The following is a 20,076-nucleotide window of genomic DNA, read 5'->3' on the forward strand; positions in this document are numbered from 1 at the left end:
CTCCTAGTTTTGTGACAATAACAAAACTCCCTCAAAAGTTTCTAAATCACCCTTCTGGGGGAAGGTCCCCTTGCCCTCCTTGGGAGTTTCTGGTTTAAGCCACAGAAATAAATGAGACCCCTAGAAAGAAAAAACTGTGTGGCTAAAATGAGATTGGCTGACTTTGGATAAAAGGATGTTAGATCATTGGGATCCTCACTCACTACATTTGTTAGCAAACAGCTTCATTATCACCAGCTTCTAAGGTCTTGTTTGTTTGCAAAAACAGGAGATTTGCCTGCCTTTCTTGTGCCGTTCCCTTCCCTCTGTTTATAAAATCTTTTAGCGTTTCTGGCTGCTTGATATGGATTTGTAGCTAGATATGGTGGTTAATACGTGTGAATTCCTTCCCACAGGACCCATCCCCATGGGGTTTCAGTTTTCTTTGCAGCCTGTAGACCGACTGTCAGAACTAACTCAATACTAGACACATTCAGTGCTGTGAATCCTTCCATAGTCAGTTCTCTTCCTGGGGATATGGTAATGGCTAGATGGTGCTTCCTCCCCAGCATCTCATCTCAGAAGCTACAACGGTTTGAAGTCAAGAGAAGATATAACATGGGTGGTGGGGGGTGGGTGGCTGGCCAAAATCTTGGCTTTCTCCTCTCACCAAAGCCAAATAAAAAATATGGAGATGGAGTTTGGAGGAAATAGAAAGGTGACTGTAATTCCCAGCTGGTGGAGAGGGGAACACAGTAGGTTCACACCTCAAGAACTGTGCCCACCCTCCCCCCAAGAGGAGTCTGCGGGCTTAAATAAGATAAGGACTCTCATTTAGGAGCCGGTGACGAGGAGCAAAGGTGTTAGTATCTTGATTCCTTCCTCTTTCATTGTTTCAAAGACAGTCATAGGCTGACTTCGTTAACCCAGCATTTGAGTCTGGTAGTTAGGTGGCGGTGTGGCCTTCTTTCTGATATGTAGAAAGCTGAAGCTAAAACTCCAGTACTTTGGCCACCTGATGCGAAGAACTAACTCATTGAAAAAGACCCTGATGCTGGTAAAGACTGAAGGCAAAAGGAGTAGGGGATGAGAGAGAATGAGATGGTTGGATGGCATCAGCGACTCAACGGACATGAATTTGAGCAAACTCCAGGAGATAGGAGAGGACAGAGGAGCCTGGAGTGCTCCAGTCCATGGGATTGCAAAGAGTTGCTCAGACACGACTGAGCAACTGAGCAACAAGCAACAATACGGGGAAGGGTGTTGTAAGGGTAAACACCAGATACAGGATGTATTTAGCACAGAGTCAAAGGAAGGTGGGTGTGAAGTGGACTTCCTGCAGAGTTAGGGCGCAGAAAGGTGAACTGTGCTGCAGACATGCAGAGTTCAGTTCAGTTCAGTGCAGTCGCTCAGTCGTGTCTGACTCTTTGCAACCCCGTGAGTTGCAGCACGCCAAGCCTCCCTGTCCATCACCAACTCCCGGAGTTCACTCAAACTCACCTCCATCGAGTCAGTGATGCCATCCAGCCATCTCATCCTCTGTCGTCCCCTTCTCCTCCTGCCCCCAATCCCTCCCAGCATCAGAGTCTTTTCCAATGAGTCAGCTCTTCACATGAGGTGGCCAAAGTACTGGAATTTCAGCTTTAGCATCAGTCCTTCCAATGAACACCCAGGACTGATCTACTTTAGGATGGACTGGTTGGATCTCCTTGCAGTCCAAGGGACTCTCAAGAGTCTTCTCCAACACCACAGTTCAAAAGCATCAATTCTTCGGCGCTCAGCTTTCTTTACAGTCCAACTCACGCAGAGTTAGGAGCAGTTAATGTAAAAAACTAGGAATGTTCAGGCCTGCTCATTGTTTTCTTTATCTTCTTTGTTCTCAAGAAAGGGAAAGAAAAAATTCATTCCTCTTTTTTTTTTTCTTTTCACTGCAACAGAGGCAGTAATCCCCCTCCCCAAACTCTCGTTTTTCAAACCATGTGCCATAGATTGACATGTAGAATAAGAACAACTGGCCTTCGGGAGACAGCATGGTAGAGCACAGTGGTTCCCCAAGTGTGTTCCTTAGGCCACCAGCAGCAGCAGCACCTGAGAGCTGGTTGGAAATGCACGGCTTAGCCCTCACTCCAGACCCCCGGCTTCAGAAACTCTGGCGGGGGAACCAACACAGCATTTTGTTTCGTGCGTCCTCCAGATGATTCGGTTGCAAGGAAAAGTTTGTGAGTCACTAGTACAGAGGGAACTTGGGTCCAGAGGCTGTGCCTTAGTACCCTGAGGCTGCTACAACAAATCACCATGGGCTAGGTGACTTCTACACAACGGAGTGTGTGTCTCATAGTTCTGGAGCCTGGAAAGTCCAAGGCTAAGGTGCCAGCAGGTTGCTTGTCTAGTGATGGTCTTGCTCTCTACTCATGGAAGCCTGTCTTCTCACTGTCCTACTCACGAGGCAGAAGGGGAAGGAGCTCTCTGGGGAAAGGATGCTAATCCTATTCATGAGGGCTCGGCCCTCATGACCTCATGCGTTCTAAGTTGCTTTGGTCATGTCCAGCTCTTTGCAACCCTATGGACTGTAGCCTGCCAGGTTCCTCTACCCATGGGATTTTCCAGCAATAATCCTGGAGTGGGTTACCATTTCCTTCTCCAGGGGATCTTCCCAATCCAGGGATCAAACCTGAGTCTCTTATATCTCCTGCCTTGGCAGGTGGGTTCTTTACCACTAGTCATGAGGGAAGCCTCATGACCTCACCCTTCCCAAAGACCCACTTCTAGGTACCACCACATGGGGCATTAGGTTTCAATATACGAATTTAGGTGGGGGTGGGAGAGACGCAAACATTCAGTGCAGAGCATGCTATTTCAGTTACTTTAAATCTTTGTGGATTCGATCCATGGGTCAGGAAGACCCCTGGAGAAGGAAATGGCAACCCACTCCAGTATTCTTGAAAATCCCATGGACAGAGAGGCCTGGCAGGCTACAGTCCAGGAGGTCCCAAAGAGTCAGACACGACTAAGTGACTGAGTGCACACACACACACTCTGAACAAGTCTCTTTCTCCTGAAACTGGGGGTCCTCAACCCCAGCTGACATCATGAATACACGGGGAGCTTTTAAGCATGCCAGTGTCTGGGCACAGCCACAAGCCCGTTAAATGGGAATCTCTTAGGAGAGGCCCAGGCATCTGTGTTTTTAAAATCTCTCCATGTGATTTTGGTGCTGCATCGAGACCTGCAGTTAAGCCCGGAGCTCTTCCCCTGTCGAGGGTTGGGGATGGGGGCTCATACCTCCTCCTCCCTCTGGGTGAGAGGTGACGCTGGGAGGAATGAGATGTGTTATGCATGCATGTGGTCGATCAGGCCGCAAGAGAACTGACGAGGAGCTTCCAGAGGAAGGAGCCATTCCTTCTCCTGTCTGTCGCCCACCCACGTCTGCAGGACGCCTGGCTCTGAGATTCCATTCGGTGTAACTTTCCATGAAGATCCTCCAGCGTGACTGACGTGTGACTTCATTCTTCCTTTAAGAGGGCTGAACGCTGGGACTTCTCTGGTGGGCCTGTGGTTAAGACTCTGAGCTTCCACCGCACAGGGAATAGGTTCAACCTCTGATCAGGGACAGATCAGTGCCACATGGCGAGGCCAAAAGAAAAAAATATTTAAAAAAAAAAGGAGGGCTGAATCCTGCCCCTAGATTTCTAAAGGCTTTTCTTCCTCCCACTCCCTGGTATTGATATATTAGAACAAGTTCTGTGTCTTCCTGACATTTGTCTCAACCCAATAGAAGACTGACCAGTTGAGAATTTCAGATTCGTTTGGTGCCTACATTGTTATGACATATAATTTGTAGATCTTAATACTGGTTTTGGCCACTCACTAGTCATGGAAGTAACAAGAAATGAAAGGAAACACTCATGGGTTAGAACATACGTTATGCCTGACGCACTCCGTGGGCAGAATCGGTGCCGAGCTGTCAGCTAAGACCGGAGCCTTGCGGCTGAGATTTCCCTGGAGGCCAGTCCCCAGGCAGACGGGGAGACATTGTTTATATCTCACAGGACAAAAACAAAACATCCAAGTCCTTGGATAAGCTCTGGGAGCAAACTTCAGCTCCCAGTGTGATAGAAAGCTACTGTTTCCTCTGGGTTCAACAACCTAAGAAGAATCTGAATTCACAGAATTCGTTAATTGGACCAGCATCTTCTGAGAACTTCTGTGGGAGCACCAAACGAAAACAAAAAAGAGATTCAGGTTGATCTCAGGTTTAGAGTTGAGTACGGAGGTGACATTCGCAAGACGCAAGGGCACTGAGAACTGAGTGCCAAACGGGGGGTGGAGATGGGAGGGCTTTCGGAAAGTCAGAGGAAAGGGAGCCCCCTTAGCCCGGGCTGGACTAAGAAACCTGTAGGGAGAAGATGGCATTTCATCTGAGCTCGTGGGATGGGTGGAGCAATGAACGCACTGTCTCTCAGCGCAAAGTCAGACCTTGACAGAAGCCTCCCCGACTCACTGTCTAAAGGACCATTCCTAGGACGTTCCTGGCAGTCCGGTGGTTAAGACTCCATGCTTCTGCTGCAGGGGGGGCATAGGTCCGATCCCTGGTTGGGGAACTAAGATCCTACACGCCTCACAGCATGGCCAAAAATAAAAAATAAAGCACCATCTCCTGTCACTCCTATTTCCACACTCTGCTTTATTTTTCTCCATAGCACTTAATGCCACCTGACTTTATTTTTTATTTTTGGTAAATAACACTGAAAGGTAAGCTCTATGAGGGCAGAGATGCCATCTGTTTTGTTCATCCCTGTACCTGGCACCTGGAATAATACGTAGCTCGCAGTAGACACTCAATACACTGAATAAATGAATGGATGAATAGAGGATGGATAAACTTTTGTTTCCTAGGGCATCACAGGAATCCGTTTTGCTGGAGGGGAGAAGTGCTACATCAAAGCGCAGGTGAAGGCTCGCATCCCGGAGGTGGGCACCATGACCAAGCAGAGCATCTCCTCTGAACTGGTGGGTACCAGCGGGCTCCACACAGCAGGAACGTTGGGCACACACAGAAGGCACACCCCTCCTGTCTCTAGTTCCTGGACAGGTCTGTGACCAGAACATACGCTCTCTTTCCTCCCTGACAAAGAACTTAATTACTTTGGTCCTACTTGTTGGTTCCAGGTGATCGTTCTTACATGATGTCGTGTAATTGAAGGTTCTGGAAAACCAGATTTTAAAGTACATAAAGGGCAACAGTCATCACATGGCCCTTATTTGCTGATGCTAGGGACTTCCCAGGTGGCACTAGTGGTAAAGAACCCACCTGCTGATGCAGGAGATGTAGGAGACTCGGGTTCAGCCCCTGGGTGGAGAAGATCCCCTGAAGAAGGAAATGGCAACCTACTCCACTGTTCTTGCCTGGAGAATCCTATGGACAGAGGAGCCTGGCGGGCTACACAAGGTTGCAATCCATAGGGTTGCAAAGGGTCGGACACAACTGAAGTGACTTAGTACGCACGCAGGGAACTGATCAGTGATTCGGACAACTTAAAGGACTTCAGGTGTTAGGATCATTAAGGGGCTCAGGAGCCTGAAGCCTCACTCCAGCCCCAGTTCGACTTAGCCAGGGGAGAAGTCCTCCTGAAATCCCCAGAGCTGATCACTCAGCCTCTGCTGGAAGCATTGACCAGGCTCTCCTTCCCTGCGTGTCAGGCAACTTCTTGGGAGGAAGTTCTAATTGCTTTGCCAACACTGAGCTGAATGGCTCCCCCTACGATTTCTTCCCACCGGTTCAAGTTCAGTCCAATGAGGCTATTCAACATATATAGAATTCCTTTCCTATGTATCAGACTTGTGAGGTTCTTTAAACATATTTCACCCATTTATTATTAATAGCTTGCCTTTGAGCTTGGTTTTATAAAAGCTTGTATTAAGAATTGCACACAGCATTCTAAAGAAATATTTAACAGTAATACCTTACACTGATTTGGTGCTTTAGGGCTTACGAAGTAGCCGCATTCACTGTCATCTTCCATTTGAGTTGTGGCAGGTTAGGGTGGAAGAAAAATGGACTTTGGAAAATGTGGGTTCAAGTCCCAGCCCTGACACTTGGTGTGAATGTGGCGTCAAGTTTTTAAGCCTCAGTCTTGTCGTCTGCAAACTAGGGGTGTGCACTCTGTCCCCACGGCCCTGAACGCGCTAGATAATGACTAAACGGATGCTGCTTTGAGTCTTAATTTTATTATGCTCACCTCTGATCCTTCAGGATCCCCAAGAGGGAGGTGAGCCAGGCATCAGCTCCCGAAAGGCATATGAAGAAAACTAAGAGTAAGCAGAGGTGCCTGGAAACCGCTCGATTGTTTGCTCTCCTAGGAGCAAGCCCAGGGGTCTCAACACACTGTGAGTTTTTCAGGTTGGCCAGCATGTCCTCAGTGTCTCCTCCACTCCCAACCTCCCCAGCCATTCATCCCTCCCATCACTCTCCTCTGATCATGAGCTCGTTTGTGGCCCCTGAACTGCACCCTTCGGAACACAAGTATAGACTCGCGAATACAGAGTCTAGAAATGAGACCAAGACCACCTGTGCTCTGACCTTGAACATCTCTTATTGCATTACCTTTTCAATGGTCTTATCACTCAGCTTCTGTTATGAAACCTTTAATGAACTGTAATCCTCAACGTTTCCCTCATGAGTAGACGTAAAGAGCCAACTTCCCAACCAGATCTTAACTGACCAAGATCTTATCGAAAGTTTGCAGCAGTACAGGGACTTCCCTGATGGTCCATTAGTTAAGACTCCACACTTCCAGTGCAGGGGGCGTGGGTTCAGTTCCTGGTCAGGGTAGCCAAGATCCTGCATGTCCTGAGGTACAGCATAAAAAAAAGTTTGCAGTACATTTTCAGATTTTTTTTTTTTTTAAAAAAAGGCCTTGTTTGTTTGTTTGTTTTTTCTGATTTTTAAAAACAACACTTTGTCATTATAGAAATTCAGGAATACATGAAAGGAGAGAGTAGAAAGTCACCCAGAGTTACAAAATCCATGGATAACTAATATTAGTGTTTTGGTAAATTTTCTTCATGTACAATGTGTGTGATATGCTTTTTATAATTGAAGTTATACTGCTATTCAGTTCAGTTCAGTTCAGTCGCTCAGTCGTGTCCGACTCCTTGCGACCCCATGAATCGCAGCATGCCAGGCCTCCCTGTCCATCACCAACTCCTGGAGTTCATTCAAACTCACGTCCATCAAGTCGGTGATGCCATCCAGCCATCTCATCCTCTGTTGTCCCCTTTTCCTCCTGCCCCCAATCCCTCTCAGCATCAGAGTCTTTTCCAATGAGTCAACTCTTTGCATGAGGTGGCCAAAGTACTGGAGTTTCAGCTTTAGCATCATTCCTTCCAAAGAACACCTAGGGCTGATTTCCTTTAGAATGGACTGGTTGGATCTCCTTGCAGTCCAAGGGACTCTCAAGAGTCTTCTCCAACACCACAGTTAACTTTAGGTCTTCCAAAATGTAGGTGATAATGGATTATTGTATGTTATCATATGATTATAATTTCTAATTGATATTAAAGCTTGCCTGGTGTTCCAGTAGCTAAGACTCCAAACTACCAATACAGGGGCTATGGTTTGGTCCCTGGGCAGGGAACTAGATCCCACATACCCCAACTAAGACCCAGTGCAACCAAATAAATATTTTTTTAAAATTTATATGAATGAAAATTTAAAATTATAATCATATGATTATAATTTTAAAAGGCTTTTGCTCTTGAGTATCAGTATCTTCAAGTTTCCATTCTCTTAAAAATAATAATTTAAAATAATTTTTTCTGAATACAGATAAAATTCACCTTGGTGAATGGCTTTGCACTTAAATCTTTGCCTCTGATTCTTTACTGAGGCCACAGAGGTGAATTCTGTTTCTCGTGTTTTAGTTGTTTCTATGGGGCGTGGTGGATTCTCTGGTGGACAAAACCAAATTCAGACAACATGTTTGTATGAATTAGGAATGTGTTGGTTCCCTAGGTGTTGCAGCGGTAAAGAATCTGCCTGCAATGCAGGAGATGTGCGTTGGATCCCTGAGTCGGGAGGATCCCCTGGAGAAGGGTGTGGCAACCCACTCCAGTATTCTTGCCTGGAAAAAACAGAGGAGCCTGGTGGTCTGTGGTCCATGGGGTGGCAAAGAGTTGGACACGACTGAGCTTGAATACACACACACAGCTGAGCATGACACTTAGAGTGACTTTAACAAATAAGGATTTTTTTTTTCTCCTTGGAAGTAGGTGACCCCAGGCATTGACTCCATGGCCAGCATCTCTTATTTTTGCAGCCTTTTACTTCCAGCTCTAAACATCAACCACGCAGTCAAGGAAGGAAGGCAGGAAGATGCTGAACAGTGCCAACCATGCTTTCTCTGGACTCAGGAAAAGCAGACAGCGTCACATTCCCTCCACACACTTTAGCATGGATTGCATTGTATAGAACTGGTCACACGGGCACCCTTAGCTGCCAGGGAGTCTGAGAAAGCAGGTGTCTCTCCTGGGGCCGCAAACAAAAGCAGGATTGTGTTGCAAGAGAAGGGAAGGAGATGGGGTAGCAGCTGAAAGAATGTGCAGGCCCTTTTATTTAAAGCTCCTAGCTTGTAGGTTTCACGCATATGCATTCTCCCTATCACCCCACTCTGTCCCCATGCACTTCAGATTATGATGGGGTAGATTTATGCACCACTAGCTCTCATGCATTTTTCATCAGTTTTGTATAACTTTTAAAAGCTACTATACCCAAAGAGCATTCATTTCCTGGATGGAGCCATTTAATTTCAGGTGAATAACTGGATTACCTGCGTGTTCACTGCCTCCAATAACTTTAAGTTGTTTTAATGCTGCCAGAAGCCTGAGGGAGAAAGCATAAATGAAGTGTTGCTTTTAGCTAAAGAATCAGGAGAAAACATTTTAATTTCTCCAACCTATTGCAAACTAATAAATACATGAAAGGCGCAACCTGGCACAATAAATTTGTCTCCCAGGTTATCAAACCATTCTCAGCATCTCGCTGCAGAAGAAAATCCAGGGTTTAGCTTTGAAATCTCGGTGGTGCGCTTGATGCGAAGAACATCTGAGATATGTTTTGTTATAGCTGGGAAATGCAGAAATGGTTTATGTTAAATACTTTGAACTGAAAACATTAAAGAACCAATCACTGGCTTTTTCCATTGTGGTTTGGAAGCGGCAGAACAAGGCCCAGAGGACGTTGACTTCACACGAAGGACGCCTCTCTCCTCTATCGGATTCTAGAGTCCGTTCAATCGCTTTTCCTCCAAAACATCTTTGATCAAAAATATCAGATTAACTGAAATCTCAAAGTTGGCATCAAGTAATTTTCACTTCTACTTAAGACGCTCAGATTCACACCTTCGAATCATCCAAAGGCCGGATGGCATGAGGGGTGTGGAATGTTGTGAAAAGAGCTACAAAGAGATGAGGACTTCAGAGTCTGTGTGTGTGTGCATGCCTTTGGATTCTCATGAAGTTGTCTTCTAAATTTTATTGAAGTATAGTTGATTTACAAAGTTGCATTAATTTCTGCTGTACAGCAAAGTGGCTCAGTTATACATATATCTGTTCTTTCTCCTACTCTTTTCCACTGTGGTTTATCACCGGATAGAGAATATAACTCCCTGGGCTCTACAGTGGGACCTTGTTGTCTATCCATCCTGTATATACTAGTTTGCATCTGCTAATCCTAAACTCATTTTTATAGGGCAAAATAATCTTTTACCAACACACGAATCTTCACACACAGCGTGTTCCTCCGCCCTCTTTGATCCACGCATTTCCTTTTCATCTACAGGAAGGCAAGATCATGCCAGTTAAATACGAAGAAAATTCTCTCATCTGGGTGGCTGGAGATCAGCCCGTGAAGGACAACAGCTTCTTGAGTTCCAAAGTTTTAGAACTCTGCGGCGACCTTCCTATTTTCTGGCTTAAACCAACCTACCCAAAAGGTAACGTTTTAAATTCTCTGGAAGCTGCTTGGACCGCTCCCAGCCGGCGTGGGTTTCCTGTGAGCCCCTGCACAGGCGTGAGCACATGACAAGGAAGCTAAGCCAGGTGCACGGCGCAGGTCTCAGTAATCGGTACAAGAGACCAAAGGGGAGGGCAGGGTGGCTGTGAATGTCACAGGGCAGGGCCGGAGCAGCGGGCAACAGGATGCAGGTGGGCCCGGGACCCCTCGGCCACTGCTTCTGCTCTGCCCGCCTCTCCGTTATTGCACTTTGCAATTTTACATTTTTTTATCCCTAAAGCAGAGAATCAGGGGACTAATAATCTATCCTACTGCCAAATCTTTTTCTTTTTTTGGTAAAAGATTTAATTATTTTTTGATTGTGGTGAGTCGTCATTGCTAAACGCGGGCTACTCTTCATGGCGGTGCACGGGCTTCTCACTGTAGTGGCCTCTCTTGTTGAGGAGCACAGACTAGCCACACACGCTTCCTGAGTTGCGGCACGTGGGTTTAGTTGCCCCGTGGCCTGTGGGATCCTCCTGGACCAGGGATCGAACCCATGTCCCCAGCCTTGGCAGGTAGATTCTTAACCACCAGGGAAGCCCCTGCCAGATCTTAATTATGCTCAAACCTTGCATCATGGGATAGCCACAAGCAGCTGTGGACACAGGCTGAGATTCCTCAAGTCCAAGGCTCGTACACCCACTTCCAAGTCCAAGAAAAATAAAGAAAGGGCTCCTGGCTTCAGAGCAGGTCGGAGTTCCCAGGTGGAAACACCTGGGGCCGTTTCCAGGGCAGGTGAGCCCTGCAGCCAGGCTCCTTCCCGGGGTTCCATATGTCCCCAACGCTTGTCGTTGTTTAGTCTCTCAATCGTGACGGACCCTCTGTGACCCCAGAAACTGCAGCCCACCAGGCTCCTCTGTCCATAGCATTCTCCAGGCAAGAAGACTGGAGCGGGTTGCCCTGTCCTCCTCCAGGGGATCTTCCCAACCCAGGTCTCCTGCATTGCAGGCAGATTCTTTACCGACTGAGCCACCAGGAATATCTACTGTCTTGATTCCCACCACAGTCACCCCACTGACCTCCCAGACGCCAACTTTGCAGCTCCAGTTTATTGGTGGGGAAAAGGCCCCCATCTTAGCACAGCTTAGTGGGCTACATTCTCAGAAAGTTACACTGAACACCGAGAGAGAACAGCATGGAAATACAGAGAATTTGGGGATTAGAACCACCAGACCTAGGAGACGGGGACAGACAATGACTGTTTCATGCGTGCAGCCTTCAGTTTTGCAAGATAAAAAAAGTTTGGGACATAGATGGTGATGATGGTTGCGGAGCAGTGTGAATGTACTTAATGCCTGACTGTATACTTTAAAATGGTTAGGATGGTGAGTTTTATATATATTTTACCACAATTGAAAAACACACACCAGGCCTAGAAAGTCCCTGCTTCTCATTCTGCCATGGCTAACTCATTCCTCCAGTTCACAAGTCCTATTCAGTTCCAAAGCCTGGATAAAGTGGTTACATTTTAGCCCAGGCAAAGCAAACAGGATGCAGTTTGTAAGCCACTGGCAGCAGCTGTCTGGAAGAGCAGGTTCAGAATTCTGAGGCCACGTGCAGGCTCAGTGAGAGAGAATCCTCTGCGCAGTGTCTGCCGCACCCTAGGGCACTGGGAAGGAGGGCTGCCAAACGGACCACTGCTTTTGCTGTCCTGGGTCTAGCCCGGGACAGAACAGGGGAGCCTGGTGGGCTGCAGTCCATAGGCTTGCACAGAGTCAGACACGATGGAAGCAGCTTAGCACAGCACGTCCTGGGTCTTGCTCTAGTGAGTGCTCACACCTTCATTCTCTGGCCACTTACAACTTCTGGCTTTTTATTCCTCACCTGTCTTCACATGGAATGGGCCTCCCATCACCCAGGAACTCCTTCTCCAATACCTTGTCACATTTTCCAATCAAGGACAAAAGTCTCGGAGCTTCCCTGGTGGTCCAGTGGTTAAGACTTGCCTTCCAATGCAGGGGGTGCAGGTTCAACCGCTGGTTGGGGAACTAAGATCCCACATGCCTTTTGGCCAAAAACCAAAACATAAAACAGAAGCAATATTGTAACAAATTCAATAAAGAGTGTAAAAATGGCCCATATAAAAAGTCTTTTTTTTTTTTTTTTTAAAAAAAAGGACAAAGTTTCCAACTCTGCCACCATGTAGAGCTCTCTCTAATCACTTTCTGTTTGAGGACATGCCTCTTACCCAGAGACTTCATTCATTCATTCAACATCTATTATGTGCCATTTACTTGTTCTAGGCACCTGGAATGCACTGATGAACCCATGCCCCCCAGGAATTTTGCATTGTAGCTAGGGGAAACACTGCATATACACCGAAATAAGAAAATTATTTGGTACAATCCATGGTGCTACGGGGGGCTTCCCAGGTGGCATTAGTGGTAAAGAACCTGCCTGCCAATGCAGGAGATGAGAGAGATGTGCGTTCAATCCCTGGATCAGGAAGATCCCCTGGAGGAAATGGCAACCCACTCCAGTGTTCTTGCCTGGAGAATCCTGTGGACAGAGGGGCCTGGTGGGCTACAGTCCGTGGGGTCACAAAGTGTTGGACACGACTGAAGTGACTTAACCCACACAGGTGCTATGGAAAAAGGACAGAGCGGGACAGGGTGTCTGGGGGCAGAGTTGGGAGGACGATGCTATTGGCGCTGCAGGATGATTGATAAAATGAGAACCTTCACCCTCTGAGAAAGAGCTGTGACTTGTTCCCTCACAGTCTAACAGCGTGATCCCTTCTGAAATATTCAGTAATGTATCATTAAGAATTAATCACACATTGTAGGTATTCAATCATCACCCCATCCATCCAAGAATTACACACATTATACACAACAGCAGAAAAGCAGAAATCACCTAAATGCCCCCAGATTTGAAAAGAATTAAATTAAATGTTGGTCGGCGTAGTCACAGGACGGAATAGCATAGACATTAAAAGTGAGGGATTTTCTTTCCAGTCTCTCATAAATGCGGTGTATTTTACAATAAAGACAGCAAAATAAAACCCTTTCCAAGGATGCCGGGATCCCCGCCACCTAATTCTAATACAGCCTCCCAGCGCCACGTCCGGCAGCCCCTGCCCTCAGAGCTGGATGCTGGCAGGTCGTCAGCGTCACGGAGCTGAACCGTCAGAGCCCTGGGAGTGACTGGACCAGGTCAGAGGGAAGCGGCGGGGAGCCGAGGTCTGCTGCCCGTGGGCTGTGTGCCACGCTTTCCCTTTTGTCCTTATTTCATCTTTGCCAACAACTACCCAGGCTTCCCAGGTGGCGCTAGCGGTAAAGAACACACCTGCCAAGGCAGGAGATGTAAAAAATGTGGGTTTGATTCCTGGGTTGGGAAGATCCCCTGGAGAAGGGAATGGCAGCCCACTCCAGTATTCTTGCCTAGAGAACCGGTGGACAGAGGGGCCTGGTGGGCCACAGTCCATGGGGTTGCAAGAGTCGGACACAACTGCAGCAACTTAACACACACTGTATTCTAACAACTGTCCAGGTAACTAGTCATACTCCCTGTTTATAAATGAAGAGACTAAGGTCAGAGATTGAATCGCTCTCCTGAGGTCATTGATTAAAAGAAGTGCAACTGATTTTTTTAAAATGTTTAATTAGGAAAAAGAAAAAGAAATGGAGTCTGAGATTTGAATCTAGGTCCCCCAAAATGCCTCTCCAGCCCTGCCTAAGAAACCAAGAGGCTACCCATGGAAGCTATCCACAGCTGGGCACACAACCACACCCTCACAGATAACATGGCATCATACCATCATCCCCTAACATTCGAGGGCTTATTCCATGCCAAACACTATGCTAAAACCCTGAGACAAAGTTTTCATGACCTCTATCACTACCCTGTGAGCTAGATACTAATATTATCCCCATTTTAGAGTATAAGAAACTGAGGCTCAGAGAGACACCAAAGCCACCCCTGTGGTCCTCTCTCCATTCTTGTTACTCAGCAGCCATGGGACCCACGAGGCAGAGTGGAGAGCAAAGGCACTGACCTGGAAGCCAGAGACACTCATCTCTGCCACCTGTTCTGTGATCTCAGCTGAGTTACTTGGTCTTTTCAAGCCTAACAATTGCATCTGCTAATCAGATGCCTTTGTGTATAAAAGTATTTGCTTATTCTTTCCCAGAATTTGTAAAAGAATCAACCAAGGACTTCCCTGGTGGTCCAGTGGTTAAGAATTCGCCTGCCAATACAGGGGACACGAGTTCAGTCCCTGATCTGGGACGATCCCACATGCTGTGGACAACCACTGAGCCCGTGAGGTACAAGAGAAGCCGCTATAACGAAGAGTAGCCCCCACTTGCTGCAACTAGAGAAAGCCCAAGAGCAGCCATGAAGACCTAGCACAGCCAAAAATAAATAATTTTTTCAAAAAAGAATCAACCAAGATAATAATAAATCTCCTGAAAAGACTGTAATGCTTTATACGTATATTGTAAATCCAGGAGGAATGCATAGGGCTGCAAGTAACAGAACAGCTAACCAACAGTGACTTCAACACATACATACAGGTTGACTTTTTTCGTACAGCTAGAACTGTGGAGGTAGGAAGGTAGGTTTTTGGCACTGCCATCAACTCTCTTTCTAGCTTACTGCCTGCTACGTGACACAGATATCACGTCTACATTCAAGGAAAGCAAACCAGATGGAGGAAGCTGTGTCCGTCCCTTTCAGCAAGAAAACAGAAACTTTCCTGGAAGCTGCAGTAGCATATTTTGCGTAGGTCTCATCTGGCCACTCCTAATTGCAAGGGAGGCTAGAGGGGAAAGGCTTCCCTGGAGGCTCAGAGGTTAAAGCGTCTGCCTCCAATCCAGGAGACCCGGGTTTGATCCCTGGGTCAGGAAGATCCCCTGGAGAAGGAAATGGTAACCCACTCCAGTATTCTTGCCTGGAGAATCCCATGGACGGAGACGCCTGGTAGGCTACAGTCCACGGGGTTGCAAAGAGTCAGACATGACTGAGCGACTTCACTTTCACTAGGGGGGGGAAAGTGCTACTTTACTTTCTCAGCCCCTAAGGAGAAGCAGGGGATTCCCCGGTGGCTCAGTGGTAAAGAATCCGCCTGCCAATGCAGGAGACTCGGGTTCAATTCCCTGGTCCAAGAAGATCTCCTGGAGAAGGAAATGGCAATCCACTAGTATTCTTCCCCAGAGAATCCCAGGGACAGAGGCGCCTGGGGGCCCATAGTCCATGGGGTCACAAAGAGTAGGACATGACTGAGCCACTGACCAACAGGTACAGGCAGGCTGAGGAAGGGAATTGCAAGATTTTGTCAGTTGTCTTACACCATCTGCCTCAGCATTATAAACCAAAGTCTGGTTACCTGATGTTAAACCCAAGCCTGAAACATGCTTTAGTCTTAAGAAAATGTGTATATTTAAATAGGATAGGATCTACTCGTGTGTTTGTTTTTATATCTTTTTCTTATGTTTTTCACCCTATAAACACAGAATTTCCTTAACAAAAAAAAGGGAATAACTCACAGCAGTTTTATTGTTGTTGTTTTCGTATTGTTGTAGAAATCCAGAGAGAAAGAAGAGAACTGGTAAGAAAAATCGTGACCACAACGACCACAAGAAGACTACGCAGCGGCCCTCAGGGCACCCCAGCCCCTGGAAGACCAAACAACGGAACCAGACCCAGCGTCCAAGAGGACGCAGAGCCCTTCAACCCAGACAACCCTTACCACGTGAGTGCTGGCGTCTGCCCCACAGCTCGCCGGGGCGCGTGAAACCCAGCACCGAAGCTGCAATGGCGCCGCTTGAGAGCTCAAGGCACTTAGTAGTCAATGGAGACTTTTATTCCATTATTTCAAATACATCTTCATTTGCTTATTGCAGAGTTTATAAGTGAGGGTAACATCACTTCTGTAGCGTAAAATCCTGACGGGTTGTACTCCTTACTCAAGGTTGTTTTCTGCTCGTTTGAGTCACAGGCAAATTCATGAAGACCTATTCACATCAGGAATTCGATTATTTAAAAATATTTCCAAGCATATGCCCTGCAGGCAGTACAGATTGAAAGCACTCTCTTTCCCCGTGTCCACGATATTCATTCAGTCGTCAGACTTTTGCAGAGAACCTGCTATTCTCCAGGCCCTGGGCACACAGGAGTAACTCCTGCCCTCGGGGGCACTCAGTCCTTTCGGGAGACAGACTCACATAGGGGATCGAACACTTCAGATGAAAACCTTGAGAACTGGTGTTTGTAAGGATGGCACCAACATGCTAAAATCTTCTCAAATCTTCAACAAAGTGTAGTTTATCAAGACGATACTTTGTAGGGAGTGAAATCAGAAAAATAAGTACTTATGTGTAACTAGTGTTTTAACTAGTTAAATAATAAACTAGTACTTTAACTAGTTAGAAAAAAATACGTGTTTTTAAATGTATACAATGAAAAGCGAATTTACCTTCTACCACAGACACCCTCCTCTGAGCAGTCTATTAACAATGGCTGTTTGCCCACTTCCTCTGCATAAGTGTACACACACACAATTTTTAACACAAAAGAACATACATAACTTCCTTACTTTGCTGTCTCTCCAGTTACAATACAGTATTTTAGGAATTCTACTCTATCTCTTACATGGATCCACCTCATTCATTTTAATGGTGACCTTGTATTCTATTGTGTGGATAAATGTATAGAAATTGAGACAGTTCTGCTTTGGTGGGCATGTAAATATTCCTCCAATACCATTAATAAGATATACCTGGTACCTCCTGCATAGGGTATGAGAAAGAAGATGTAAGGTAATGCAGATGAAGCTGTTAGCACAGTGCTTGGCACATAGTAAGTACTACCTTGCTCCATGTTAGCTATCAGTCTTATCCATACTTCTTGTACATGAAGGGAATATATCTTTCCGTGGTGGTGTGCTGTGCTTAGTCGCTCAGTCGTGTCCGAGTCTTTTCGACTCCATGGACTGTAGCCCACTAGGCTCATTTGTCCATGGGATTCTCCAGGCAAGAATACTGGAGTGGGTTGCCATGCCCTCCTCCAGGGGATCTTCCTAACCCAGGCATCAAACCCAGGTCTCCTGAATTGCAGGCAGATTCTTTACCAGCTGAGCCACCAGAAAAGCCCTTCCTGGTGGCTCTGGGCTGTAGGCATTTAAAAAACTCAAGTGCAGAGAGAGGCTTTCTCTGAACTCCCCTTATCTGCCTAAGACAAATCCTCCAGAAGGAATTGTATTGTCATAAATCCCCTGCCGGGGAGTTTCATTAACCAGGGAAGATGGACTCATCACAGGAGGAGAGTGAAGTCAGCACCACACTCAAGACAAATTTCATCACAAACTATCATACCTCCAATGTGTTCTTCTAAGGGTCCACTCGTCTCTCCTAAAGTCACTGACCCCGCCAGAAGAGATCTACATCCCCCCCTTTCCCATTCAGATATTTAATCCTGAATTTTAAGCTGCCCGGGAGTTACTCATTTTTCCTGGGTATCTCACATTCAGGCAGTAAAGGAATCTGCCTGCAATGCAGGAGACCAGGGTTCGATCCCTGGATTGGGAAGATCCCCCGGAGGAAGGAAAGGCTACCCACTCCAGAATTCTTGCCTGGGGAAGCCCATGGACAGAGAGGCCGGGCAGGCTACGGTGCATGGAGTCACAGAGTCAGGCACGACTGAGTGACTAACACTTTCTCACTTTTTAGCATAAGTACTGACACATGTGGGTTTACTGGGTCACAGTAGACGAGAATTTTACATTTTAATGGAGGACACTAAATTGCCTTCCAGGGAATTATAGCAGCTGCAAGTCTTCAAATGGTAATGCAAGGCCTCATTTATTATCAAACTTTGTAAAGTCTTGGGTGTAAAACTGCATCTCCTGTCTTGGCCAGTCTTTAATTCTCTGAAAGGCTGAGCATCTTTTCATACACGAAGTCATTTGCGCATTTTCTTTCCTGTATAGCCTCCTCAGTCCTTTATTGTTTCATGTGTTGCAAGATATCTTCTAGTTTGTCATTTTAGACTAATATTTATATTTTAAAAAGACGTAGAGCAAAAAGTATTTTGAAGTAACCCAAGGCTTACTAGAAAATTCAGGACGCCATGGTACTTCATTCGCTAAAGCTCAAAGAACAATAAAGGAATAAAATGTGGAGACAGAAGTTATTCTCCAGGCAGCTGGCCTCCCTGCACCGGGGTCTAGGGGGGGCTTCAGCCCCTTTACAGGAGGTGGGTAGGATGTGACTGCGCCCTGCTTCCGGACTTCAGGGACCTGTGTTCCTGAAAAACTTCCACACAGCAGTTTCTTCCTTTCTTAAGTGTTGAGCTTGTAAGCAGGAACATCTTCCCTACGACTTCCATCCTTCCCTTATCCCTTTAAGGAAGTATCTCAGAAATATCTCAATAACTAGAGATTTCTGCCAACTTTTTAATCGTAACAAACTTTTGTTGGCCCCTCAGGTGAGGAGATGCCTCAGCCACAGGCTTGTTGGCTCCTCCTGCCCTGTGCGTGCGCGCGTGCTCAGTCGTGTCCGACTCTGCAACCCCATGGACTGGAGCCCACCAGGCTCCTCTGTCCATGGGATTTTTTAGGCAAGAATACTGGAGTGGGTTGCTGTGTCCTTCAGGAGATCTTCCCAACCCAGGGATTGAACCTGCATCTCCTGTGTCTCCTGCATTGGCAGGTGGATTCTTTACCACTGAGCCACCCGAGAAGCCCCTCAAATCGGAGTTTTTTATTTTGCTGTCCCAGATAAAACTTTTTCAAGATATAAAGCAGGAGGAGGAAATGGAAAGTCTGAAGAATTAAAAAAAAAAAACAAAAACCTGGTGTTAGGGAGTAAGACAAATACTTGGATGACAAAATGTGAACCTAAGTTTATTGGATGGTATTGAGGAATTGTTAGTTTTGTGAGGTGTCCTAGTGGCAGTGTGGTGCAGGAAAATATCTTATTTTGGAGAAACATTCTAACATATTTATGGGTGAAATGTCACAATGCTCTCAAGTCTCTTTAAATTTACTTTAGAATTTTAAATACTTAAAAAAAATCAAATTTGACAAAAGGTTGCTGCTGCTGCTAAGTCGCTTCAGTCGTATCCGACTCTGTGCGACCCCAGAGACAGCAGCCCACCAGGCTCCCCCGTCCCTGGGATTCTCCAGGCAAGAACACTGGAGTGGGTTGCCATTTCCTTCTCCAATACATCAAAGTGAAAAGTGAAAGTGAAGTCGCTCAGTCACATCCGACTCTTAGCGACCCCATGGACTGCAGCCCACCAGGCTCCTCCATCCATGGGATTCTCCAGGCAAGAGTACTGGAGTGGGTTGCCATTGCCTTCTCCATGACAAAAGGTTAGCAACTCTCAAATCTAAATGATGTTCAAGTACACAATTTTCTCCATTTTTTTCAGTTAGGTCTGAAATTTCTTACAGTTGAATGCCCCCCACCCCTAAAATAGTTGAATAAAAAAAGTACACCAGAAAAGGTGATAGGGTTGCTTAAGTTCACTTGGCTCATTGAAGTCTAACCTATGTTGGTGCTGCGTCTCCGCCAAGTTGTTCCTCCAGGAAAGAGCTTTAAATTGAATAAAGTATTTACACTACTGATAAAGACTTCCCCGCCCCACCCCCCCCACTGTAATGCAATGCCATAATAAAGAGAATATAGAATCTATACCCCTAGAAATTCATGAAAAGGAAACCCAGACACACAATTTGGCAGGTGCCAAATTTCTTCCAGTTCTGTGATCTTTCCAGCAGTGAAAATAGAGTTCTGTAGGTGACCTTCAGTTCAGTTCAGTTGCTCAGTCGTGTCTGACTCTGTGACCCCATGAATTGCAGCACACCAGGCCTCCCTGTCCATCGCCAACTCCCGGAGTTCACTCAGACTCACGTCCATCGAGTCAGTGATGCCATCCAGCCATCTCATCCTCTGTCGTCCCCCTCTCCTCCTGCCCCCAACCCCTCCCAGCATCAGAGTCTTTGACCTTGGGACTTCCCAAGTGGCTCAGTTGTAAAAGAATCTGCCTGCTAATGCAGGAGACGTAAGTTCGATCCCTGGATTGAGAAGATTCCCTGG

At 46.5% G+C, this 20,076-nt stretch overlaps 1 protein-coding gene across 2 annotated transcripts in view; it reads left to right on the forward strand.

Moving 5' to 3' along the window:
• The window catches only part of CNMD (chondromodulin), a 43,305-nt gene that overhangs the window by 13,618 nt on the left and 9,611 nt on the right, over positions 1-20,076 (forward strand). For both annotated transcript variants that reach the window (XM_005213543.5, NM_174269.2), the window contains exons 4-6: positions 4,876-4,989; positions 9,818-9,971; positions 15,559-15,728. In XM_005213543.5, the coding sequence (XP_005213600.1) occupies positions 4,876-4,989; positions 9,818-9,971; positions 15,559-15,728 (438 nt within the window). The remainder of the gene's footprint in view (positions 1-4,875; positions 4,990-9,817; positions 9,972-15,558; positions 15,729-20,076) is intronic.

Source organism: Bos taurus, chromosome 12 (genome assembly GCF_002263795.3).
Source record: "Bos taurus isolate L1 Dominette 01449 registration number 42190680 breed Hereford chromosome 12, ARS-UCD2.0, whole genome shotgun sequence".
In the NCBI taxonomy this organism is placed as follows: Eukaryota; Metazoa; Chordata; class Mammalia; order Artiodactyla; family Bovidae; genus Bos; species Bos taurus.